Source organism: Macaca nemestrina, chromosome 1, assembly GCF_043159975.1.
Source record: "Macaca nemestrina isolate mMacNem1 chromosome 1, mMacNem.hap1, whole genome shotgun sequence".
In the NCBI taxonomy this organism is placed as follows: domain Eukaryota; kingdom Metazoa; phylum Chordata; class Mammalia; order Primates; family Cercopithecidae; genus Macaca; species Macaca nemestrina.
Genome location: NC_092125.1, coordinates 134,546,236 through 134,573,839, shown reverse-complemented (window position 1 = coordinate 134,573,839; position 27,604 = coordinate 134,546,236). Strand labels below are relative to the sequence as shown.

At 38.7% G+C, this 27,604-nt stretch overlaps 1 protein-coding gene across 2 annotated transcripts in view; it reads left to right on the top strand.

Moving 5' to 3' along the window:
- The first annotated feature begins 436 nt into the window (after positions 1–436).
- LOC105485449 (sorting nexin 7) overlaps positions 437–27,604 on the top strand; it is a 108,355-nt gene continuing 81,187 nt past the window's right edge. The window contains exons 1-3 of one of the 2 annotated variants that reach the window (XM_071074422.1): positions 503–631; positions 941–1,552; positions 26,955–27,137. In XM_071074422.1, the coding sequence (XP_070930523.1) occupies positions 26,967–27,137 (171 nt within the window). In that variant the 5' untranslated portion in view covers positions 503–631; positions 941–1,552; positions 26,955–26,966. Of the gene's footprint in view, positions 632–940; positions 1,553–26,954; positions 27,138–27,604 lie in introns of both variants that reach the window. The other variant, XM_011747805.3, reaches the window with a different exon arrangement.

Sequence of the window (27,604 nt, the reverse complement as noted above, 5' to 3'; positions counted from 1 at the left end):
TGTTATTGCTGTTTTTTCTCTCTTGGCAGGCTGGGTCGGGTGCCTTCCAGCCTCTCTGTGGATCCCGCGAAGTGGACGGTTCGCTCCGTGGCTTCTTCCCCGACCCCGCCACCGCGGAAACGGTCACTCGGTGGCCCCCGACTGGGTCAATGCGAGGACGCCCACCTCCTACCTTTGAGCCTCTCCTCTTCTCCAGGGGACAGCCAACTCTTTCTCCACCCTAGCCGGAGTCCGAGAGTTCCAGTCCCGCCCCTCCAGCCCGCCTCAGGCCAGGTGGGGATGCGCCCGGCCCGGGCCGACGCTGGTCCCGGCAGTTCCGCGTCTGCGCAGCGGGCGAGGGGCTGGAGCGGGGCCGGCCGGGGAGGCGCAGGAGACGCGGGAGCCAATGGGCACGCTCGGGGGAGCCGGGCTGGCGGCGGCGGTGGCGGCCAGCCGGGCGCGCACTCTCGGGATGGAGGGCGAGCGCCGGGCATCTCAGGCGCGCTCCTCGGGCCTCCCGGCCGGGGGCGCCGACGGGGAGAGCCCGGGGGGCAGCGCCCCCTTCCCGGGCAGCAGCGGCTCTTCCGCGCTGTTGCAGGCGGAGGTGCTGGATCTGGACGAGGACGAGGACGACCTGGAGGTGTTCAGCAAGGTGAGGGCGGCGGCGGCGAGTCCCGGGAAACTTCCAAGGCAACTCCGGGAGTTGCCAGCATTGCGCTGACGGCTGCCTCTGGCGCGCCCGCCCTCCCGGGGCGGCGGCTCTGAGCTGGGGACGGGTGAGGTCCCCCGGGCTGCTGGATCCCGCCTGCCAGCTCTGGCCGCAGCCGGGGCCGCGTCGCCTCGGGGCCTCAAACCGCAGCCGCTCCCTCCTCCGCACTTTGACCTTCCGTGTGGCGGGGCTGTGGCTTCGTGGAGTCTGCAAAGTTGTGATTTGTTTTCCCTTTCTGCTTCTCTGACACAGACATCTCCTCGCGGCAGCTCCCAAACCTGGGAGGCTAGTGGCTCGAAACCGCCCCCGCCAGCTGCTTTTCGGGCGAGGCCAGCCCTGAACTCTGGGAGAGAGATTAGCCGAGTTTAGAGAAATTATTCTTAATTTAGTGTTGTTGGTTGTGGATTTGAGACTTGGGTGACACCCGAGGTAAGTCTCAGGTCCTGTGGGAATAGGTTCGAGGAAATCTCCCTGAACAGGAGAAAACGGTTGTTTCTAACAGGAAGCTCCTCCGCTGAGGAGCTAAGAATTTTTCAGATGGTCAGCTACTGCCACCCAACCCACAGCCGGCGCTTTCGTTTTTCCTTGCCCCCCGGGAAATTTAGGACCAAAGGCTCTTCTTTCCTTATTTTACAGTTGGAGGGAAATTGACTTGTGTGGGCTAGTGGTAGACTTTTGGTACGTGTAGACTGGTGGCTGTAATTTCTTAAAGGGTTTTAGAAAAGAAAAATACCTTTCTTGCAGGGAGGTTGAATGTCGCTCCAGTTTCTCAAGTTGCTGCTGAGAGAAGACCTGAGTTCAGATCACAACGCTGTATTAATTACTAAGAAGCCTGTTCATTTTAATGTTACCTGGAGATGTTAGGTAAAGCAAACGACCTCTTAACCACCGCATTTACTCTGGGAGAGCAAATCCAAGTTAGGAAGTGAACATGCATACTCTGACTCCAAAAAGGAGTATGTAAAACTTATTTCTACTTCGGGTTACATGGAATGATAGGCCCAGGTTTGTATTCCGAATATTTAAACAGACTATCACAGTTTTGTGCTCTTGACTTTTCTATTAAATAGTAAAACAATGGAATTATTTTATATTTAGTTGTAAAAGGTAAACGCTGCCTTTTTATATTCCACACATACTTTATGTTCAGATCAACAACAATTGGCCAGTTAGTGATTTACTTTCTTTTCTTCTTTACATTGCTGTTTAGACAAGAAATATTAGTCTATGGTGATGCATTGTGCAACTTTCAAAATGGAATGGATGGGATGTTGGAAATGGCAATATTGTATCAGAAAAATCGGGGTTTCTTTCTGTTTTTCTTTTCTTTTTTTTTTTTTGTCCAGGCTGGACTCAAACTTCTGGCCTCAAGGGGTTCTACCACCTTCAGCTCCCAAAGGGTTTGGGATTACAGACTTGAGCCAAAGTGCCTGGGATTGTTTTAAACCTGTCAAGCGGTTTCTCTTTCCCCAGATTCTAAGTGTCCTAGCTGGCTCTTAAGAATCGATGTTTAAATGAGGTCCTCTCGTCAGAGGCAGATCTAAGGTGAAGCTAATGAAATTGAAGCTTCAGCGCTATTCGTTTGCTTAGACCTCTGGGCGTGTTGGGGGTTACTGGAGTTGCAGATGTTCTAGGTGGGAAGGAAATGACAGGTCCCAACCAGAAGCATTTCTAAATAAGCATTTCTGGTGAATTGCCTAAAGCTCTCTCAGACTAAGGAATGTAGATCTCCATGGCTCCAATCATTTATTGAGATTTCTTTTCTCATCTGAATAATTTGTTTTTCCACCTAATTTTGTATTCTTTTAAAAGTGGACCTTCCAAACTCTATGAGCCCGTACACCTGGGTCCACCCTGCTTTTTCGTGTTAACTGCGCGTCTTGGATGCTTGGAAAAAGTTAAGAACAACGTCTGTAGAAACTGCCCACATAGATTAAGGCAAAGATAATAATATTAGTGAAAATCCAAAAAGAATAGTTGGAAAAGTTTAAACTTAGCCACTTTTATCCATTTCAGTAAGTTGAATTTCTCAACCGTTATCTGTAGTTAAGCAAGCAAATTTAAGAAAGGCTGCTCCACGTGGCCTTCCCTTTCCACTACTCCCTTCCTTGCCTGCTCTTCTATAAAGCAAACACCACTGCTGTTCAGCCTACCCTAGGATGGAATCTCACAATTACTTACGAAGCAGACTGTCCTCCCCTTTAGTACTTTGAGGTTGGCAACCTGCATATTCAATTTACATTCACCTTTTTAGTCTCCTTATTCCCTTAGATTATTTATGAATATGTGCCTGGTGCCCTCTTCCAGAAGCTTTTTAAAGAGTATGAATTTTCCCAGCACTTTGGGGGGCTGAGGCGGGCAGATCACTTGAAGTCAGGAGTTCGCAACCAGCCTGGCCAACATGGTGAAACCCCATCTCTACTTAAAATATAAAAATTAGCTGGGTGTGGTGGTGGGAGCCTTTAATCCCAGCAACCCGGGAAGCTGAGGCAGGAGAATCACTTGAACCTGGGAGGCAGAGGTTGCAGTGGGCTGAGATCACACCACTGTATTCCCTCCTGAGTGATGGAATGAGACTCGGTCTCAAAAGAAAAACAAAAAACTTCGTATTATTTCTTTTTTTTTTTTCCACAACATATTACAAGTACATGACAAATACATATTTTTGTGTTAAGTATGATTAAAAAAAGAAATACAAGATTTAGTTCTTGCTATCACAATTTTACAGTTCAGGTGGGAAGATGGGACAGAAACTCTAAATGGCAATACAAATCAAGAGGGATGGAAAGTAAAACAGAGTTGTTCTGAATTTTCATATAATCCAGTGAGCAGAAAATGATGCCAACCTCAAGAGAATGCAGAGGACATTGATTTAAAAGAGCAAGTATAGATGTTAGAAGGAGAACAGAACCAATCATACAAAAACAGTAAAATAAAAATAAAAAGAAAATAAAAGAGATACAAATGGTAACAAGAGCCTAAGAATTATTTTAAAACTAGGTCAAAATGAGATGAGGCTTCCAAAAAATTTAACTGGAGAAAAAGGGCCAATTTCTTCACATTTAAAGGAAAAAATTCTCCTCTTTGGGGGAAAAACAATAAATTAAAATAAATTGCCTTTATTTTTATTGAATACTGTATGGAAGAAACAGCTGTGGATACAGAGTAGTGATTAGGCCACAATGAAGCACTGAGATGCTTATCTGGTAGTAAGTGATAGCTCTAATTGGCCTCTTTAAAGATATTCAGGATCATAAAGTAAGATATATATCATCTAGGATAATCAGGGAACTTACAGATGTAATCATCCTCATCACTACTAGTTACCTTTGAGAAGTCATGAAATGCAGGAATGGTTCCCTGAAGCTAGAAATAGGTAAATATTGTTTTTACAAATAATGGGCAAAAAGGAAGTTCTGGAAGGTACTGAACAGTAGGTTTCATTTCAATCTCCAAAAAAGCCATGAAGTGAATTATTTAATATGTTGTTTATAAACACTTTGAAAAAAACATGATCAATAGAAGCTAACATGTTTTATAAGAATAATGAAAGACTTAAGATTGTGTTTATGGTAAATCAGAGTTAATTGAGCAAGGCTTTTGAGAAAAAAATCACTCATTTCTTCAGAAAAGGTTATTTATTTATTTTTTGAGATGGAGTTTTGCTCTTGTTACCCAGGCTGGAGTGCAGTGGCACAATCTTGGCTCACTGCAACCTCTGCCTCCCAGGTTCAAGCGATTCTCCTGCCTCAGCCTCCTGAGTAGCTGGGATTGCAGGCATGCACCACCATGCCTGGCTAATTTTTTGTATTTTTAGTAGAGACAGGGTTTTATCATGTTGGCCAGACTGGTCTCGAACTCCTGACCTCAGGTGATCCACCGGTCTCGGCCCCCCGTAGTGCTGGGATAATAGGCGTGAGCCACTGCGCCCAGCTGAAAAGGTTATTCTTGAAAGAATAAAGTTGAGACATCTAACATACACATGTATACATGTCTTTATATATATATGTTTTTTGTTTGTCAATTTGGAAATTCAGTATAGTGATGGAGCAGCATAATTATACTATTCATCTATCAAATAATTAGACAAAGATTAGGAAGTCCTGCTTACTAATTTCTCACATATATTCTCTGAACAGTCTCTATTTGGTTTCTGTTGTGTGCCTGTATCAGTCATCACCGTGATAAAAATCAGAATTCTCTCCAATGATTTAAATGAGAGTTGAATGTGGGGACTATTTATGGAATTATTGGCAGACTTAGTGAACATACAAGGAGTACTGAGGCATTTAGAGAGTTGTAGTGGCAAAAAACTGTTAGCATCCCTAGCTTTAAAGGGACAAGAAATGGAAATAGCATTGCTGGAAACCAGTCAGACCTGGAGCTGTGGAGATGGGGACACTTCTTCAGGAAGTGTATTTACAGAGAGAGGTAGCTACTGCCAGAAATGTGCCAAAGCAGGAGGAAATAAGGGGTATGTTCCCTGAATTCCTCTTCTCCTACCCTTGGTTCTCCTGCTTGCACTCCTCATTGAGTGATCTTGCTAAGGTGATGTCATCCATAGGTGCCAGCCTCCTAGGGCACAGAAAATAGATGGGTGGGGTCATAGGACATAGTACAAAAATGTGGAGAGTTCCTTTCAATAAAGGTGGCTGTGTCAGTATCTCTCATTCTATATGCTCTTCTATGATGTGACCTGCCACTCTCCTATGGAGAGATGGAATAAATGCTGCTTTCCTTGAACTTGGGTGGGATTATGACTGCTTTGATCTATAGGATATGGTGGAAGTGATGCTGTGCAACTTCCCAGGCTAGATCATGAAAGGGAATGTAGGTTTCATGTTGTCCAGTGGGACACTGTGCTTTTTGGAGCACCATGTAAGAAATGCAACCTAAAACCTCCATGTTAGGAAACCCGTGTTACATTGAAGCCACATGTAAATGCTTGGTCAGCAGCCCCAGCTGAAGGCCCTGGCACTATCCAGCATTAAGTGGCAGGCTTTCATGTGAAGATGTTTGCATGATTTCAGCCTCCAGCATTCACATGCCCTCAGCCATCAAGTCTTTTCAGTTGAGCCCTCATGTATAATGGAGGAGAGACAAGACATTTCTGCTGTGTGCTGCCTGAATTCCTGCCTGAACTAGTGGGCATAATAAAATCTAAAACAATAAAATCATTTTATATGACTAAGTTTTCAGATGATTTGTTACACAGCAGTAGTAACTATAACAATAGCTAATAGTCTGTATATCATAATCGGCTTTCCAAATCTTTTGATAAGTTAGAACATTGTATTCAGGAGTAGACTATGAAATTTAATTGGCATAAATATGAAGTTCTGAAGAAAGCTCCATTAGTCATTGTAAGTAAAAATACCATTAAGATATAAGCTTAGTGGTTAAGAGTAGAAACTCTCATTTCTTTTTATTTGAGACAGGGTCTCACTCTGTCACCCAGCCTAGAGTGCAGTGGCATGATTTTGGCTCACTGCATCCTCCACCTCCCAAGGCTCAAGCCATCCTCCCACCTCAGCCTCCCCAGTAGCTAGGACTACAGGTGCACACTGCCACACCCAGCAATTCTTTTTTTTTTTTTTTTTGTATATATACATTTTTTGTATTTTTAGTAGAGATGGTGTTTTGCCATGTTGTCCAGGCTAGTCTCAAATTCCTGACCTCAGGTGATCTGCCCACCTCGGCTTCCCAAAGTGCTGGGATTGCAGGTGTGAGCCACCGCACCTGCGCAGGAGTAGGGACTCTAACTACATTGCCTGCATTTGAAATCCTGGCTGCACTGCTTACTAGCATTGTTGCCTAAGGCAAGTTACTTAATGTCAATGCGTCAGATTTTTCATCTGTAAAATGAGGATAAATACTAACATGACGATTACATGACTTAATATATGTGTTCCCCTTTCCCTAAGGCCTACATCCTGATCTTGTCTTAGTGGGCCTTACTATTTTGATGGTTAGGAAAAAACAAACAAACAAAAAAAACAAAACAATGAAACAAAATAGGGTTGATCCAGGACTATTTATATTTCTCTTACAAAAAAATTTCACTCTGTGCCATTATAGCCTCCTTATAGGTTAAGTATTCTTTTATATTTCTCCTTGGGGAGGAAGTCTAGGTAGGTGAAGTAGAAAGGTGAAAAGCTCAAAGTTTCTCTTTTTGGGGTAGCATATGTGATCAACAATAAAACCAAAAAAAATAAGGAAACTTCAGAATAAGTTTGGGGAGACCTTGTATAGGACCATTTTATGTGCAAAAATGCCTAGTGGTTTTCAGCGACTGAAAAACCAGTATACACAAATGACATGGTATTGAATTTAAACACCATATTTTCAAGGTCATATAGGGTATTAAATTTAATGTAATTTGAACCGTCCATCCCACTTCTGAAGATCCATTCCACTCTCAGCATTTTTAAAGGAGAGTTAACAGTCGATATCAAAAAATGGCAGAGGAATATGGTCTCATCTTCAGATGCCAGTGCCTTGTTATGGATTCTTTGGAATACTGTATTAAGATGGAGCTGAAATCTGGTCTGGACTTAGAGGGCTTAGATCCTTTAACAAGATCTTCCATTGGCACAGGAAGTAGTAACAGTCTTGTTACATATTTGCTATCCATGAAAGAGAATCAACTAAGGGATTTCACTGATAATATGTTCTGGTGACCATGAGGAAACTAACCTGTGTGGAAAGTCTGGGGAAGAACAAAAAGTGATTTAGCTTGGAAGAGATGGGTTAATTCTTTTAATAACTCCTTATGAAGACTTATTATGATCAGGTGGATTAAATGTTTACAGTTTTGAAGGGCAAAACTAGGACCATTGGGTGAAAAAATACAGAGAAGTTTCAGGCTTATTCAGAAAATAGATTTATAATTAAAGGTTCTAAAATGAAAGGGATTACCCAACAGGATCATGAATTCTGTCACTAAAAATGTTCTAGAACAAGCTGGATGACTAACTGTCCCAGAGGAGAGGAGGGTGTGACAGTTGAACTGTCCTTTTTTACTACTAAGAGCCTGTTCCAATGAATTTTTAACTTACTAAATTTAACCATAAGAGCAGTGGAAAGTCTTAATTAATGGGCCTATTCATCCCTTCAGTTTAGTTCCAAATTGGACTATGTTCTGACATTCTCCAATTCTTAATTTCTCTTCCCAAACCCGTTGTCTTTTCCATTTAATTTTCTCCTAGTGATGTAATAATTCCTTAGGTGTCCAGGATAAAATCCTCAGTGTTTACCTTCTAATCATCCCTCTCATGCACTCTTCATGTCTGTTCATATATCTGAATGTCCCCCATCATTTTTGCCTTTTTAGTATCTCTGGAATTAGTGCGTTCTTTCAGTTTCCTCTCCTATGTTTGGAGTGGTTATGTGGTTACCTCTGAGAACTATTAAAATAGCCTCATAAGGTCCTCATTCTCTTAATATTCTGCCTCCATTCTATATGTTCCCAGCAAATCAGCGTTTCCAGAGCACACAGCTCTGATCACCTTTTGCCATTCACAGCTGTTGATGATCAGGCTGTCAGCCTTCTCCTTCACCATCACTCTCTTTCCTGGAGAGCCTCACTGTTCAGTTCCATGACTGTTACGTCACCTGGGAGCTGGTTACAAATGGCATCTCAGACCCAGTGAATTGGAATCTGATTTATACAGGATTCCTGGTGATTTGTTTCCACCATACAATTTGAGAAGCACTGATCTAGGTTGGTCCACTTGCCACTATGTGAACTTACTGTGTATTTTTCTACTTTTGTGTACTTATTGTTAGGGTAGTGAAATAAAATCTTTTCTGTTACTCATCATCCCTAAGAACCTTCTTCAATCCTCAGCTCGAATTAATTTTTTCCAGTCTGTGCTCTCCATACTAGTGTTTCGAATCATCTGATGCTTAATACATTCTGCCTTATAAGTAGATATTATTTCTCTTTTCCAAAATCTTGATTGCTTGTCTATTTTCAATAGATTAAGCTCCTTGGAGGTTGGAGAGTAGGAACTCTATTTACAAAATAAATACATTAATGAATGGCATAGCCTCTACTTTTTTCATATTTATAGAGACAGTTATTACAGCAATTTGCTGGTGGTCTGTTGTTAGTGAATTCAGTTTGTATCATATTGGTCTTTCCTGTCAGGATACTAAACTAAATAGAATTAAGTTAGTCTTAATTAATGGTGAGTAATGTTATTGTTTGATAATACAACAGCTATGTTGAGCCTCAATCCTGAACAAAATCTCCCATTTAGATTATATTAGAAGAAATAAACACGAAGCATAAACAATCCAAAGATAATAATTTAGAAACCTTCTTTTACTTGAAGAAAAAAAACCATATTAAGCTATTAATGCTATAATAGCACCTGTCTCAGGGAGCTTGGTTACAAGTAGTGGAAACCAACTCTGGCAGGAAAGACGTGCAATCTTGAATATTAGATTGCTCACAGAGTAGATATAAAGGCTGGAAATGCAGGTGCAGACAGGGACAGGCACTAGCAGAAACTATAGCCAATGTTATGTAGTCGTGTGCTGTGTGAGAACGTTTTGGTCAATGATGGACTGCCTAAGACTGTAACACTGTGTTTTTACTGTACCTTTTCTAATCATGTGTTGCAGCCCTGCCTACAGTTTTCAGTACAGTAACATGTACAGGTTTGTAGCCTAGGATCAATAGGCTGTACCATATAGCCTATGTGTGAAGTAGGGTATACCATCTAGGTTTGTGCAAGTGAACTCTATGATGTTCACACGATGACAACATTTCCTAAGGCTGCATTTCTATCCCCATCGTTAAATGACACATGCCTGTATTTGGAAAGGGGATTGGATGTTGTATAAACAAAGAAAATTGTGAGGACCTATAGGAAAGAGCTACAGCTCTTTTTTGCAGAGACAGTGGTGTTTGTTTATTTATTGGTCAAGAGCAATAAGGAAAGTTATGACAAATATTTTGAGAAAATGATGTTAAAAGACTCCAGATTTAAACTTAGTGTACTCTAAAAAGAATACTTTATTTCCATGAGTTTTAAAGATAAAGCTTTATGTTCGTATCCTTGAGGGTCCTGATAATATGCTCTAGCACACTCTGAACTGATAGCCTGCTGTAGTTTTACAGGTAGCTAGTGTGATCAAAAGGAAACACAGATTCAATAGCTATGTGGTTACAGTGTTCAAAATTTATTTTATTCATGTTTGTTTATTTGTGTCACACACTTTCCAAAGAAGATATGAGACTGAAAGTTAAACATTTACATTGGACTCACCTTAAGTATATACTTTACAGTTTTCTCAATAAACAGGTAAAGAGTTATATGCTTAAAAGATTTTGCTCAGTTTAAACAGAATATTTGATTAACTTTGGATTGTGTATATCAATCAAGCTAGATAATAGAGTGTTACCTCTAGTATTAACAAAAAAGACAATTAAAATTATTAGTAAATACTGACATAAAAATCTACTTATGTTATAGGGTTAAAACAACAGTTTTAACATTGAAATAGAAAAATTGTCTTATTTTTTGACATTGAGAAATGCTTTTATATGACATGCTCTTTTTTTCTTTTTAAATTCAATTTTATTGAGTATATTTTACATGCCATAAAATTCACCCATTTTGGGTAAATGATTATTTTAAAGATAATTAACCAATTGTACAACTATCACTATAAACCAGTTTTAGAACATTTTCATCTCCCTAATATGATCCATTATGCCTGTTTACAGTTAATGTCTGTTTTCTCTCTGTTATAGACAAAAGCCAGTCATCTAAATTTTCTGTTTATATAAATTTGTCTTTTTAGGTAATTGCAAATAAATAGAGTCATATATACTTTATCATAATTTTGAGGTTCTTTCATTTGTCATATTTTTAGATTCATTTCTATTACAAAAATGATTTTATATCATAGTTTTATTTTTAGATAAGTTTTTGTTTTAAAATAAACAGAAGCTTAATCATTTAAATTGAAATATTAAGAGAAAAAGTCTGTTTGGGATAAAAATGAAAGCCTTATGTGTTACCAGAAACAAATGGCAAATTCTTGGTATATGAATCTTGAAAATTAGAAAAAACGAATCTCTAATTTGTTCTGAGAAAAATGTGCATGTGTATTTTGTAATCTAATTGAACATTGAATGCTATCTTCATCAGCTTTCACTAGGTTATGCTGCCGTACAACCTCGCGATTTCAGTGGCTTGCTTACAATTACGTTTTCTTTCTTGCTCGTGTATCTGTCAGCTGTGGCTAAACTGTGATTCTGCTCTAGGCTTTGACTCTGTTCCACATGTCTTCATTTTGGGATCAAGACTGATGCAGTAACCCCTAACTGGGACATGCCACTCCTATGACAGAGGGAAAATAATATGAGCACTGGTGGAAATAGACAATGGCTCCCAGATCTTCTACGCAGATACTGCCGTTGTCCAAAGCAAGTAACTGGCCAAACCAATTGGGAGGCACTGAAAATCACCTGGCAACTGGCAAGGAGATGTAATCCTCTCACAGGAAGAAGAGGGATCATTAGGAACAATCAGACCACCTCTAACAATGGTTTTGTGGCAAAGTTATAGGCAAATGGCATCTTGGACCTTTCTGAATAAATAAAACCAAATTTTTAAAATAGAGTATTAAATACAAGAAATAAAGTTTTCTACTAAGAAATTATTCAAGTGTAATCAAGATTAATGGAGCTGCATTAGATATGATTAATCACCACCAATTGGCTAATGCTCATGAAAAGTCTGAATAAGACCATACCGATGCCTAACAATCTCTAGTTGTGCAACAAATGTTTTACTTTGAAATTTTCAGGTGTAACATTCATTTATCATAGAGCGCTCCTCCCTTTTTAAAAGACGATTAGATAAAACATATGAATACTTGAATTCTGACACAGCAAATGGGAAATGAGCTTTGCTGGTCATTCCTTCATCATAGTCTGTGTTCCAGCCATATGTCTCCTTTCTGTTCCTCAAATATTCTTCCTGCCTTGGGCCTCATTGCTCGGTCCGACTGCAATCCTGCTCTCCAAGTGTTTTGTATAGCTGACTCCTTCTCATGTTACCTCCTCAAAGAAGCTTTCCCTGACAGCTCTATGGAAAACATTCTTCCTGCTCCCTGCAGCCCCTTCATCCAACAACCTGCTCCATTTTCTCCTAACACTTACTCTTCTTATCTGAAATTATCTTACTTATCTATATATTTATTTGCTCATTATATGTACCCTCCCCTTCCCTCTCAAATAGAGTATAAGCTTCATGAGAGCAGGAACTCTACCAGTCTTGGCCACTATTGTATCCCCAGCCCAGTGCCTGACACTTGGGTGACATCCAGTGAACATTTGTTAAATGAAATCAAAATACTATACTGAGTGCTTTTTGTGTGCTTGTGGATGGTGAGGGTGGTTGAGTTTTGCTATAAATTAAGAGATGAGTGACTTGGGGAGAATGATTATCATCCCTATACCACAAATTTATTCAACTGTAAAATATGGACAATGATAATTATACTTCCATCAAATTGTTGAGAGGATTAAATGAAATAATGTATGTATATGTTGCTAAGGCACATAGTCTCTGGCACTTAGAAAGTGCTCAGTATTTACTATTATGGTATATAAGATTAATATTTTGTTTTTGACTTGTGTAAGCAGCCACTTTGAATTTGTAGTGAGATCTTCAGAGGATCACAAAAACATACTGGTTTCTATCTTTGAGGAACCTATACTTATGTAAGGGAAAATATTGTAGCAATAAATTGATAATCTGGATAGGGCTATATGTACATCTACTTAGTTAAGTATGGAAAGTTTGGAAAAATTTTCTATGGATATAAAGGCTCCATGGAGATAAAACTTAGGAGGGTAGGGTACTTTTAATTTGAAATAATTAGAGCACATGTTTTTAAATTTCCAGAATTTTGGTATCACTTTCACCAGTATTGTTTCTTAAGTGATACAATATGTGCATAATTCCCTCTTGGAATGAGTCCTTACATGTAATATCTGCCAGGAAATTTAGAATTCCTGGGAGATTAGAATGTTTGGTGAATCTGTTTTAATCACCGACTGGTTTTCCCGATATATGTATAAGCATATATTGTCTCTTGAGAAATGCTCTGTCAATTTGTTGGTGGAGTTAGATATCTAGGCCCTTACAGATAGGAGAATATCTGTAAAGACAACACTTTGGTTTAGGGAATAGTTGTGGTTTACGGTAAGACAGGATCCATTTTTGCCATGCCTATTTAGGGCACAGTCAGCTGGTTGTGCTCCTTAAAACCATTTTGATTACATTCCTGAGTTGGGTCTGCAGCGTTATCTGTCTGTAGGACATATATTAAACCTCTTCAGAAGTTCTGGTTAGAGTAATTGTTTTCCCTGGTTTCTTTTGCTTCCAGTTAGTCATCACTGAAACATAGTTGGGTAGTTGGCTGATACTGTGTTTTATGTGCGTATCTATTACCCCAAGCTTGTTTTAAGGCCATTTCGGTTGACCTTTTACCGTTTGTAGATTTTGCATTCATGGCTTTAAAATATTTTTGACATGCAATAATATGACATACCGCTGAGGCACAAATGCGAACTGCACCAGTGTGCTGGAGGATGTGCTTAGTTGGGGAGCCTTGCCTACCTTTCAGCCTTAGTATTTTAGTTGTTGTTGATTTGTTCTTGCTTATATATGGAGTTGTCTTTATTGTGGTGATTAAAAACATTGATTTGTGAGTGTATATGTCTGAGTGTAAAAAATGTCCCTAGCAGAAAGGGAAATGCTACAAATCTGGAACTTACCTCTGCCTACCTACCACTTGTCAAGAGAATTTTTTTTTATTTCTAAGTTTCTTTAGAAAACTGAAAAGAGGCTGGGTGTGGTGGCTCACTCCTATAATCTCAGCACTTTGGGAGGCTGAGGTAGGAGGACTGCTTGACGTCAGGAGTTTAAGACAAGTCTGGGCAACATGGTGAGACCCTGTCTCTACAAAAAAATTTAAATAAATAGTCAGGTATGGTGGCTCCTGCCTATAGTCCTAGGTAATTGGAAGGCTGAAGAAGGAGGATCTCTTGAGCCCAAGAATTTGAGGTTACAATAAACTGTGATTGTGTCACTACACTCTAGCTTGGACAAAAGAGCAAGACCCTGTCTCTAAAACAAAAAAAAAATTAAAAAAAAAAAACTGTGGAAAGACACTATATACTTATCCTACTCAAACATACCTTTTGAAAACTTAAAATGATTTTTATTATGTAATATTTTGATACATATGAAACAATATACATATTTATAAAATATCTGTTTATATTATATAGCTGTCTATATAATATCTATAGTGTAAAGCCAGAACAAGCAACAGCTCGTGGGCCAAATCTGGTTGACCTTTTATAAATAAAGTTTTATTGGGACACAGTCACACTTATTTATTTGTGTATTGTCTATGACAGCTTTTACACTACAGTGGCCAAGATGAGAAGTTGTGACAGAAACCAGATGGCCTATAAAGCCACAAATATTTACCATCTGGCCCTTTACAGAAAATTTTTGCAGATTCTTGGTAATAGAATGATAAAATTTGCATCCATGTTCCACTCCTCAGGTTAAGAAATAAAACATTAAAAAATTTTGACATCCCTGTGTTCCCCTCCGTAGATTATCCTTCTCCTATGAAAAATAAATGGATAATCTGAATTTTATGTTTGTCATTTGTTTGGTTTTTATGGAAGTTTATATAGGTATCTTGAAGTAATATATTTTAAAGATTTACTGATTTGGGAGCCTTGAATGTTTTAGGACTTTAAAAAATGATACCATCCTGTGCAAATTCTCCTATAATTTGCTTTTTTTCTCCTAATACTTAGTTTATGAGAATTGGCCATATTGCTGTATGAAGTTGTAGTTTATTCTCATTGCTCTGTAGTATGTACACCCTTATATGCCTATTTCACTATTTATTCATTTTTCTGTTTCTAGTGTTTTTCTAATTTCCAGCAATGCTTCCTTGAATACACTTGTACTTCCTCACGTTCTGTATGCTACAGAGCTGTATACTGACTACGTACATTTACTTATTCTTGCTTTAGATTTTTATTTAACTTCATGGGAAATTGAAAAAAAGTGAATTCAGTGATGAGTCCCAGGGACCCCTGTCATATTTTGATGTAAGATTTTGACCCCTGTCATACTTGAGCTTATTGGCCGTTAGCTCAAATCCTGCTTCTTTCACTTAATAGCAGTTACTATTCGAACAAGTAATTTAATCTGAAAATAAGAGGAGAAAGAGCACCTACCAATAGTATTTCTGTCTTTCTAACAAGGGGGAAAAATATACTCTACAGGAGTGTGGTAAGGTTTACATAAGATAATTCATATAAACCCTTCAAGCAGACATTGTGTACCACACATTTATTATCTTATTATCCTCTTAGTCCTCTGTGATCTAAGGTGAGCTATGACCTCTCTAAGAAGTTGAAAGTAAGAAAACTGAACCTCAGAAAAGTTACTTGACCAAGTTCACTCAGCTGGTACATGTGTAAACTTGGATTAACTTTAGCACTGTGTATGTACAGAGACTTTTTCTCTTATTATACCACTCTTATTTTTTTCTGCCAGAAGGGAAAATTATGTTAAATAAAATTATGTGTAAAATTTCTAAGGTCAGTCTATAGCTCTGTAGTATATAAAACTTGAGGAAGTACAAGCATATTCAAGGCAGCACCATTACAAAGTAGAAAACCTAGAGACACAAGAATGGATAAATAAATTGTGATATATGTATGTAAGGGTATATATACTATGTAGTGATGGAAATCATGTCAAACAAGATTAGAGTGTTGTATGCCCCTTTATAGAATATGACAGAGGCTGGCTTTTCCCCCAGTCACATTTTCAACAGTGTTCCACAGAAAGCCTTTCTCATTTTTATTATTATTATAAGCAGGCAGATTGGAAGGATTTGTAAACCAAAACACAGCTGGCAAGTCTAAATTTAGGCCTATCAAGATGAGTGTCCTTCTTAACAACATGGTTTCTCAAACTCCTTCCACCTTAAGTTGCTTTTTTACCAGATGTCTCTTGGGTGTGCGTGTTTCTTGTGCATCAGCAATTTTATTTGCATGGCCTTTTCATGCCAGTATTCTGATTTATTACACTTCTCACATGGATTTTTTTCCCTGTGACTTGTAAAAAGAAGATAGCTGTTTGTGCACAGATGGTGGGTGTGATTTAGTATTATCAGAGTAATTCACGTTACATTTATGAGACATTCCTGAGTAGCATTTCAATGAGGGACATTAAAGGAGGACACCTCTTAAAGAGGTCATATCTCACCTTTTAACCTATTTCTATTGCTATTTATCACCTCAGCACTCAAATATTGACAAACCATCATTTATTTTAAATTTCAGCTATCTAATTTATTTATTTCAGTGGTAGAATGTTGGAACCATCTAATTGCATTAAAGGAGGGTGGAAAAAAGCATTCCCAGAAATTCCTGGAGTTGACTACTAACCTGTTAAAAAGAATGGAGCAAGGTTGAAATATCTTAATCACAATTTCTTCCTTTTAACTTTGCCTCCATCCCCAGATTTTTATTGTGTACCATTTTAAGTGCAGAAATGCTGTGTGAGATTGCCAGGGCTGCTGTAACAAAGTACCACAGACTGGGTGTCTTAAATAACAGAAATGTATTGACTCACAGTTCTGGAGGCCAGAAGTCTGAAATCAAGAAGTCAGCAGAGTTGGTTCCTTCTGAGGGCCGTGAGAGAGGGATCTGTTCCAGACTTCTCAATGTGGCTTATAGATCTGTGTTCTCCCGTGTCTCCACACATCCTCTTCCCTCTGTCCATGTTTCTGTGTCTAGATTTACCCTTTTTATATAAAGATACCAGTCATAATTGGATTAGGGCCTATCCTAATGACCTCATTTTAACTTCATCAGATCTGTAGGGACCCCAAGTCTAAATAAGGTCACACTCTGCGGTACTGGGGATTTGGGCTTCAGCATATGAATTTGGGTGAGGTAACAATTCGACCCATAACAAATGCTTATAATAAGCCCCGAGTAACAACAGAAAAACTTACACTTAATTTGTGATTTTTGCAATAAATTCTGTTATCATGCTAACACCATTCCAATCCATTTATTTCAGTTAAGTTATTTAAGTGGTTTTTCTGACAGTCAGCGGATGTATTGTTTTGGAGTATGGATAAAAGACCATGAATTCTTGCAACACAGCCTTTCTTCTCTATTAAACACTCAAATCTCAGCCTGAAACCATCCCAGGATTTTCTTGTGTGTGTGCATTTTCAGTGTTCTAGCTATAGGAGTAAATGTTAAGAAGTAGAGAGTTGTCACACAGATAATTTTTATTCTGCTGTAATCTGTTGAAGGAAAAAGCAAAAAGATATATTTTCATTGTTTAGATGACCCTAAGATAATGGTCTTATATCCAAATAGACAGACAGGGAGACACACATCCATTATTGGGGAGGTGAGACCTTTGTTTGGAAAGAACAAATTTTAATGATCCATTTCTCCTGAAACACATCAACCGCAAAAGGTTAAATGGAGTTCTTTTTGGTTAATTGCTTCTTTGGATCTTCCCAAACACTTATTTTCTTCAGTTATTCATGTCCAAATGTTAAGTCTTTTAAGTATTGTCAGTATATTTTCTTTCCTTTTTTTGAAGTGAATATAAAACACTTTAGATAGTCAGTTTTATTGAGGTTTTAAGAATGCTTTTGAGTGATTCATAGTAATTTAAATCCTTCCACTGAAATCTGGAATGTTGCTAAATTTCAGCCTGTAATTTTCTGCCTTTGCTAGATATCGAAGCATATTTTTATGACACCACACTATACTCATTGGTATTGTGAGCCTTTGTAAATTCATGCAGATCTTTCCCACTCTACAAAAGGATGCATTTCAAGCAGAAGAAATAGAATGCTAAATTATGTAGTAGGTAAAAGAAGTAGGCTGTGGTGAGTTGGAAGGGTGAGCAAAAAGAATGCCAAAGCACGTTTGCACATAATGTCAGTAAAATACAAAGTACGTTTGCCCACCAAATTAAAATTTGTCAGCTTACAAAGTTGCTATTTATATGAAATGGTTTTTGAGAGAGATTTTTGTACATGCTGATTACACATTTATTTGGAAGCTCTAAATTCTGTTTTTAATGGCTGCTTAGTATTTCATTGTGTTAGCATCCCATTATTTAACTATGCAACCTTGTTAAGAAAAAAATCAAATATAATCCAAGTTATTCTGCCAAAACAGCCCTAGGCAACTGTTTTATCACTATGGTTCTTACTGTCTCTGAGCACATCATGTACAATGTTGACTCTAACAATTTTAACATTTTTTCTGGTTACAAAATATAACATATGTTTTAGAATATTTGGAAAATACAGAAAATCACATAGAAAAATATTAAACCCAACAGCAATCCCAACATCTGGAATAATTCCTGTTAACTTTTTTTTTTTTAATAGCTGCTAAGTTCCCTCTCTCCCTCCCTGCCCGTCCCCCGAGTCATACTCATACACACACATTGGAATCTGGTTTTACACAAATTTTATATTTTGCCTTTTTTTTTTTTTCTGAATAACATACTGTGAAAGTTCTTCCAAGTTATTGTATGGTCTTCTAAATCATCTTTAAGTCACTATATTGTATTCTATCGTATGGATAGAATTCATTATATCTGCTCATAGAGATATAAAATGATATATTTTACTAAATTTTTTTGCAAGACATCTATTGCTTCTATATTTTTGTATCTGATTAATCCAACTGAAATTTGTCTTTTATTTCTTGCTTAATGCTTAAATGATCACAGATCTTTTTGTGAGAATAGGCTGAATCTTTGTAATCTTTATGACTATTGTTAATCTTCTTTCTTCAGTTAGCATGGCCTATGATAATATCTCTTCTATTATTACATTGAAGGATGATCTAAATGTTGCGTTATAGTTCACAGAGCTAAACTTTTTGTGGGAAGAGCCTTTAGAGCAGTGTTCTGAATATTACTGATGATTCAAAAGCATTTTTATTGATTTGGTTTGAGGAGAAAACAACTCCATATTATGATTTCATCTTTTTTTCCCAGTCATAGTTTCACAAAAAAGTATCTCTTCTTAAAACATCAGTACTTTATTAATGCATTTGGATCTGAGATATTTTGGAAATCATCAGGTCCAACTTTGTAATTTAACATAGAAAGGCCGAATTAGTGGTTCAGTGCCTGCTTAGTCAATGGCAGAGATAGGACTAGAAGCCATTTTTGGCCTCCTTTGTAATGATTTTTTTTTTTTTTTAACTCAGTACTAGCTAACCTTGTTGCTAAGCTAAAATGGGCTTTCTTGCAGATTTAATATTCAAATACATCAGTTAACTTTGTAGTCTTATGCATAACAACAGACAAAACTTTTGATTCCAACATCTGTATCGCTACTTTAGGGGAACAAATGTATCTAAAAGAAAAAGTATAGAGCTGGAGAATAAGTTCTTACTGCCACTGCAGAAATAACTCATCCTATTGAGAGTGTTAGCTTTATCTTTGCATGTGAAAGAACCGTTATTTGAATTTAAAGTTTACTGTAATTATCCTTATGTTTCAATTAATTTTATTTATAAAGAATAACATGTAGCCTTTCCTTTCCCATCTTTTTCTTTCTTTTATTTAGACAAAACTATTGAAGGTGACTGAGCAGATGACCAGTGGTGCCAGTTGAAATTGAAGCTGAGGAGGCATCCTGCATGGTTGGGGTTGAGAATAAGGCTGCCTTGACCTATGTGGTCAGAGCAGAGGAGGCAGCCAGTGTGGTTGGGAGATTGGTTATGTACAGGGGAATTGAGCCAATAAGTAAACATATTTGGGATAATAGGAGCCAGGCTTCTCACTGCCGGCAAAAAGTGTTATAAATATGGAAAAGGGAAAGGCTAGACAAGCCATGACATATCAAATTAGAAATAGAGGTATATAGGCCAGGCATGGTGACTCACACGTGTAATCCCAGCACTTTGGGAGGCCAAGGTGGGTGGATCATGAGGTCAGGAGTTCAAGACCAGCCTGGCCAAGATGGTGAAACCCCATCTCTACTAAAAATACAAAAATTAGCCAGGCGTGGTGACGGGCGCCTGCAATCCCAGCTACTCAGGAGGCTGACACAGGAGAATTGCTTGAACCTGGGAGGCGGAGGTTGCAGTGAGCCAAGATCGCACCATTGCACTCCAGCCTGGGCGACAGAGTGAGACACCATCTCAAAAAAAAAAAAAAAAAAGAAAAAAGAAATAGAGGTATATAAGTCTAATTTGTGTACCCTTCGTATTTTATATCTACCATAGATCTAGAGCTGTATGAGTCTGTGTGTGTGTACGTGTGTGTGTGTACGTGTGTGTGTACGTGTGTGGGTGTTTGCGTGTGTGTGTGTTAGTCTATTCTTGCATTGCTATAAAGAAATACCTGAGGCTAGGTCATTTATAAAGAAGAGAGGTTCATTTTGGCTTATGATTCTGCATGCTGTACAGGAAGCATGGTGCTGGCAGCTACCTCTGGTGAGGGCTTTAGGCAGCTTACGATTGTAGTGAAAGGTGAAGGAGAGCCAACATGTCCTGTGGCCAGAGAGGGAGCAAGAGAAAGAGGACGATCCAGGGTCTTTTAATAAACCAGATATTGCCAGAATTCATAGACTGAGAACTTACTCATTACCATGAGGATGGCTCCAAGCCATTCATGAGGGATTCACCCCAGTGATCCAAACACCTCCCACTAGGCCTCACTGCCATCATTGGGGGTCACATTTCAACATGAGATTTGGAGACGACAAACATCCAAACTATATCAGTGTATATATGTATGTGTATGTCTCATACATTTATTTCCTAGCACTAATATCTTGGTTTGTAAATACCAATCTTCTCAAAAACGAATCAGAGCTCTTCGGAGAAATGTCTGATTCCAGAGCTTGGGCAGGGAAAGAACAAAGTATTATAAACTTGAAACATCTTGTTCTAAAAAGTAAAGTGCTCAAAGAATAATGAAGACATATCAAAAACATACTGGTGCAGCTTTAAGGGACTCCCACTTGTCAAACTTGGAACTGTTTAAACATCAAAATAAATTATGATGTTAATGAATTATATCCACTGAATAAAATAGGAATCTGTGAGTCTGTAGTCATATAATTAATTTGAGTCTATAGTCATATAATTAATTTAAACAAAATATTATACTCTTTAGTCTCCTTATTGGAAAACCTATTGATGGTATCAACATTGAAAAATAAAAAATAGCACTATACATATATACACTGATATAGTTTGGAGTGAGAGAGAATGAATAAATGAATAATGAACACTCAGGAAAACAAAAACTGGGCTGGCACAGTGGCTCACACCTGCAATTCCAGCACTCTGGCAGGATTTATTAATCTGTTTTCACACTGCTGCTAAAGACATAACTGAGACTGGGCAATTTATATAGGAGAAAGGGTTTAATGGACTTAAAATTCTGCATGGCTGGGGAAGCCTCAATCAGGGTGGAAGACAAGGAGGAGCAAGTCATGTCTTACATGGATGGCAGCAGGGCAAAAGAGCTTGTGCAGGGAAACTCCCATTTTTAAAACCATCAGATCTCGTGAAACTTATTCATTATCATGATAACAGCATGTGAAGACGTGCCTCCATGATTCAATTGCCTTCCACCAGGTTCCTCCCACAACACATGAGAATTGTGGGAGTTACAATTCAAGATGAGATTTGAGTGGGGACACAGCCAAACCATATCACTCCACCCCTGGTGCCTACCAAATCTCATGTCCTCACATTTCAAAAACAAACATGCCCTCCCAACAGTCCCCAAAGTCTCAACTCATTTCAGCATTAACTCAAAGTCCACAGTCCAAACTCTCATCTGAGACAGGCAAGTCCCTTCTACCTATGAACTTAATATCAAAAGGTTAGTCACTTCCTAGATACAATGGGGGTATAGGCATTGGGTAAATACACCCATTCCAAATGGGAGAAATTGGCCAAAACAAAGGGGTTACAGGCCCATGCAAGTCTGACATCCAGTGGGGTAGTCAAATCTTAAAACTCCAAAATGATCTTCTTTGACTCCATGTCTCACATGCAGGTCATGCCGATGTAAGAGGTGGGGTTCCTATGGTCTTGGGCAGCTCTTCCCCTGTGCCTTTGCACGGCATAGTCCCATCTTTCTGCTTTCATGGGCTGGCATTGAGTGTCTGGCTTTTCCAGGGGCAGAGTGCAAGCTGTCAGTGGATCTACCATTCTGGGGCCTGGAGGATGATGGCCCTCTTCTCACAACTCCACTAGGTGGTGCTCCAGTTGGGACTCTGTGTGGGGGCTCTCACCCCACATTTCCCTTTTGTACTGTCCTAGCAGAGGTTCTCCAGGAGAGCTCCATCCCTACAGCAAACTTCTGCCTGGACATACAGGCATTTCCATACATCCTCCGAAATCTGGGTGGAGGTTCCTAAACCCTAATTCTTGACTTCCATGCATTGTCTGTCCCAATACCATGTGGAAGCTGTCAAGGCTTGAGGCTTGCACTCTCTGAAGCCATGACCTGAGCTCTATGTTAGCCCCTTTCAGACATAGCTGAAGCAGCTGGAGCAGCTGAGACACAGGGCACCAAGTCTCTAGGCTGCATACACTATGGGGACCCTGGCCCAGCCCACAAAACCACTTTTTCCTTGTAGGCCTCTGGGTCTATGATGGGAGGGGCTTCCATGAAGACCTCTGGCATGCCCTGGAGAGATTTTCCTCACTGTCTTGGGGATTAACATTTGGTTCCTTGTTATTTATGCAAATTTCTGCAGCTGGCTTGAATTTCTCCTCAGAAAGTGGGATTTTCTTTTCAATCGCTTTATCAGGCTGCAAATGTTCTGGACTTTTGTGCTCTGCTTCCCTTGTAAAACTGAATGCCTTTAACAGCACCCAAGTCACCTCTCGAATGCTTTGTTGCTCAGAAATTTCATCCACCAGATACCCTAAATCATCTCTCTCAAGTTTAAAGTTCCAGAAATCTCTAGGGTAGGGGCAAAATGCCACCAGTCTCTTTGCTAAAACATAACAAGAGTCACCTTTGCTCCAGTTCCCAAGAAGTTCCTCATCTCCATCTGTGATCACCTCGGCCTGGGTTTCATTGTCCATGTCATTATCAGCATTTTAGTCAAAGTCATTGAACGAGTCTCTAGGAAGTTCCAAACTCTCCCACGTTTTCCTGTCTTCATCTGAGTCCTCCAAACTGTTCCAACCTCTACCTGTTGTCCAATTCCAAAGTTGCTTCCACATTTTCAGATATCTTTTCAGCAGTGCCCCACTCTCAGTACCGATTTACTGTGTTAGTCCATTTTCATGCTGCTGATAAAGACATACCTGAGACCGGGCAATTTATATAGGAAAAAGGGTTTAATGACTTACAATTCCATGTGGCTGGGGAAGCATCACAATCATGGTGGAAAGCAAAGAGGAGTAAGTCACATCTTACATGTATGGCAGCAGGCAAAAAGAAGTTGTGAAGGGAAACTTCCATTTTCAAAACCATCAGCTCTCATGAGACTTATTCACTATCAGGAGAATAGCACGGGAAAGACCCGCCACCATGATTCAATTATCTCCCACCAGTTTCCTCCCATGACACATGAGAATTGTGGGAGTTACAATTCAAGATAAGATTTGGGTAGGGACACAACCAAACCTTGTCGCAGGCCAAGGCAGGAGGAGTGTTTGAAGCCAGGAGTTTGAGACCAGCCAGGGCAACATAGCAAAACCTTATCACTGTAAGATATTTTTTAAAGCAGTAGAAGAATGAAAATGTAATCATAATTCACTATATGGCTTGGCTCTGGATAAAAATAATTTTTTTCTTAAACCTGGATCTACCTTAAAATGGCGATAAATTAAGATGATGGGAGAGAGAAAAACATATGTATGTATTTGAGAAAAGGAAACATTGCCTATAAAATAGCTTCAGATAGGTCTATAGCATAATAGAAAGTAAAAGATGAGAAATGGTTCCAGATTGAAGGAGACCAGAGATATAGCAGTTAAATGTAACAGATGAACCTGGATTTAGTTCTGTACCAGAGAGGAAGAACATTTTCTTTTTAGGATGTTTTTGGGACACAGAAATTCAAAAGGATCTGTGGATTAGACTGTTGTATTATGTCAGTACTAATTTCCTGATTCAAATAGCTGTATCAGTACTATGGTTATATAGAAGAGTTCTTGTTTTCTGAAAATACACACAGACCTATTTAGGAATAATGGGGCAACATGTTTCCGGCTTACTCTCAATAAGTAAAAGTTTTCTCATCCCTCCTTTTCTCTCTTTTGCTTTCTCTCTCCTTAACTTTCTTGTACCAATTATAATTTATCTGCAGATCTAACATAGGCATGCTTCCTGTCAGATTTATGTCATTATTCTATCAGTTTCCTTTTCTTCCTTTTTTGTCCTCCTTCCACTTCCTTTTTTCATTCCCTTTCTTGTTTTTCTCTCTCTCCTTTTTTCCTTTCCTCCTTTGCTTACTCCCCTTTCTTGTTCTGTTTTCCACCATCCCCTTTTCCTTCTTTCCTCGCTTCCTTTATTCTTTCTCCCTGTCATCTCCTTGACACCCTGTATATTTATTTTCCTGGTCCAGTGTATATGGGCTGTTCTCTAGGTTTGCTGCAAAACTGTTAACCTAGAACATTATCTTCTGGGATATTTCCTTTACTTTGATCTTCTGTTGTAACTCTTGTTTTTAGATTCTGTATCTTCTTTCCTGGCATATTCCCTTATTTTGGAGAAGTCAAGAAGCTTCCAAAGAATAGGTACATGGGACGTTTTTTGAAATCTTCTATGTCTGAAATGGCTTTACTTTACCTGTATATTTGAATGACAATTGTCTGGGTATGTATAATTCTAGGTGGAAAATACTTCTCTCTCAAAATTTTGAAGACATTAGTTTATTATGTAGTTTCCAGCATCACCATTTAAGAACTCTGATGCCATTCTGATTTCCAAGATTCCTCCTTTATTTTACTTATATTCTTTCTTAAATCTTTCAGGAATTTAAAAATCTCTAGTTTATGAAATGTCATGGTGATGGATGCTTGTAGGAGTACTGCCTACCCAACCAGTGTCCTGTTCATTTTGGGGAGACCTCACAGGCCCTATCAACCTGGAAATACTTTATGTCAAGGATATTTTTCTTTTTCATTTTCTGGAATTCCTTTTATTCAGGCACTGCCTTCCTGAATCCTTTCATTTTAAAAAATTTTCTCATTTTCCATCTCTTGTTCTTTTGGTTCACATAGTGGGACAGTTCTTGAGCTCTGATTTTCAAACCTTCTGTTGCGTTTTTATATTGTTATCATATTTTAATTTTCATGAGTCTCTTTTTTGGTTGGTGGTGTTGCTGTTCTCTGTTTTTTTAAAAACAGCATGCTTTCTCATTCATGGATTTAATATTTTCTGTTATCTTTCTGGTGATTTCATGGTTTTTAAAAAGTGTTTATGCTCTGTTCTTTCTGCTTCCTTTAATCTTCTGTTTTGGTTTGTTTGTGACTTTATTTCACATCAGAGCCTTCCCTCATGTTCAGATGTTTGGTAGTTCCTACACCAAATAATAAAAAGCAGAGTAGACATTCTGCATGCGCGGTAGGGGTTTCAATGTAGGGTGGTTATACAGAGACCTGGCTAATTCATTAGGGGGCTACAACTGTCAGTTTTTCCTCCAATATCAGCTAAGAGAGGAAACTTCCAACTATGGTGGGTGCTGTGTTATGAGTATTTGTGTCCACCCAGAATTCATACTTAGAAATTCTAACTGCCAAGGCGATGATAGTAGAAGGTGGAGTCTTTGGGAGGTGATTAGATCATGAGGGTGGAGCTCTCATGATTATGGTTGATGCCCTTATAAAAGACCCCAGAGAGACCCTCACCCCTTTTACCATGTGAGATTGTAGTGAAAGGAAGCTGTTCTGTAAAGTGGGCCCTCACCAGATGCTGAATCTGCTGACATCTTGATCTTGGGCTTCCTAGTTTAGAACTGTGGGAAATAAATTTCTGTTGTTTGTAAGCCTAGTTTATTGTATTTTTCTTTAATAAACAGCCTGAATGGATTATGATGGGGTGGGGATTGCACCTTCCTGCCAACGTTCTTGGGATCCGGTGAACAGGGTTGCATGTCTTTGGGTCTGGTATGCAGGACTTTCACTTGATAGCTGGCTTTTTATAGGACCTCTCCCCCTATCCTACTGCATGCCCTCAAGTTCAGACCTTTCAGAAAGTAAACTTCCAGTGTTCTGCCAAATTGGGGTGGGAAAGTTACCTGATTGCCTAGGGTAGGTGAGGGAATCTGAGGTTCTAGCTCTTTTTTGTTTTATTAGATCTTCTTAATACCAATCATCTGGTTTTTGCTCTGCCACAACCTTTATGTCTACAGGTTCTTGGTGCCTCCAATTCTTGAACCTTCCTGGCATTCTACATCATAAATATCCTTGCTTCCAGTTTACTCTTCTCTTCAGTATTACTTTCCAGTTTTCTCTGCTCTGCTATTTAAGTTACCGCTTGATGATCAGTTCTCCAGTTTCCAAAAAGTAGTTGGCACCTTTCATTTACGTAGTTTTTGCTTCTTATCCTCACCTGAGTCTGTTAGTGCTACTATGACAAAGTATCTGAGACTGGGTAATTTATAAATAATAGAAATTGATTTCTCACAATTCTGGAGACTGGGAAGTTCAAGATCAAAGTGCTGGCACTTTTGGCGTCTAGTGAGGGATTCTCTCAGTTTCCAAGATGGTATCTTTTTGTTGTGTCCTCACATGGAAGAAGGTGAAAAGGCAAGAAAGGCACTAGCTTGTTCCCTACAGCCCTCTTATAAGGTGGCTAGTACCATTCATGAGGGCTCTACCCTTATGACTTAATCACCTTTAAAGGTTCCACTTCTTAATACTGTTGCATTGGGGATTAAGTTTCAACATGACATTTGAAGGGAACAGAACCATTCAAACCATAGCAATCCTTGAGGCTTTGTACTTTTCATTTGTTTGTTTGTTTCTTTACTGTCATCTTTTGGATGGGATTTTTAAGAGGAAACAGGTAAAAATATATGTTCAATATGCCACATTTAACTAAAAGCCCAGTAATCCTTTTTGTTCTTGATCTATTTCATTAATATTGATAGCATCTAGAAATGGAAGAGTTTAATTTTTCTATTGATATTAATTTTTGAATGTTTTATTTCTTAGGATGCCTCATTGATGGACATGAACTCCTTTAGCCCTATGATGCCAACGTCCCCTTTATCAATGATAAACCAAATCAAGTTTGAGGATGAACCAGATTTAAAGGATCTCTTCATCACAGTTGATGAACCTGAAAGTCACGTTACTACAATAGAAACTTTCATTACCTATAGGATTATTACTAAGGTAAACGTTGGATGAATATTTTCTTGAATTTAGCTGCTTTTTTTGAAGCTTTGGAAGTAAGTACCTCTTGTTCTTTATAATTCTCAACATTCCAGGATCTTAGCTGAATTGACTTTTAGTTTTTCAAACCTTTTGGCTAACACATTGCTTCTTATCTGCCCTTCACTTGTTCTGTATCAAGTCAGTGAAATTCAAATTGACTTGAGAAAGTCACTGATTTTATAGCAGCTATACTTCTTAGAATAAGAACATCTAGGTTTTTAGTTTAAAAAAATTATTAAGAAATACCTTTGGAAAAGATGGGCCTCAAGTTGTTAATAAAAAAAGAAAATAGTTAAACAGTTTGCAATATTAGGTATTCAGATTTCTTTGGAACATTATAAAATATAGTATCATTTGTTTTTCAAAGTGGGGCAAGTGGCCACTTTGTCTCATGTATGAGATACTGTTAAGTGTGCAATAATTCA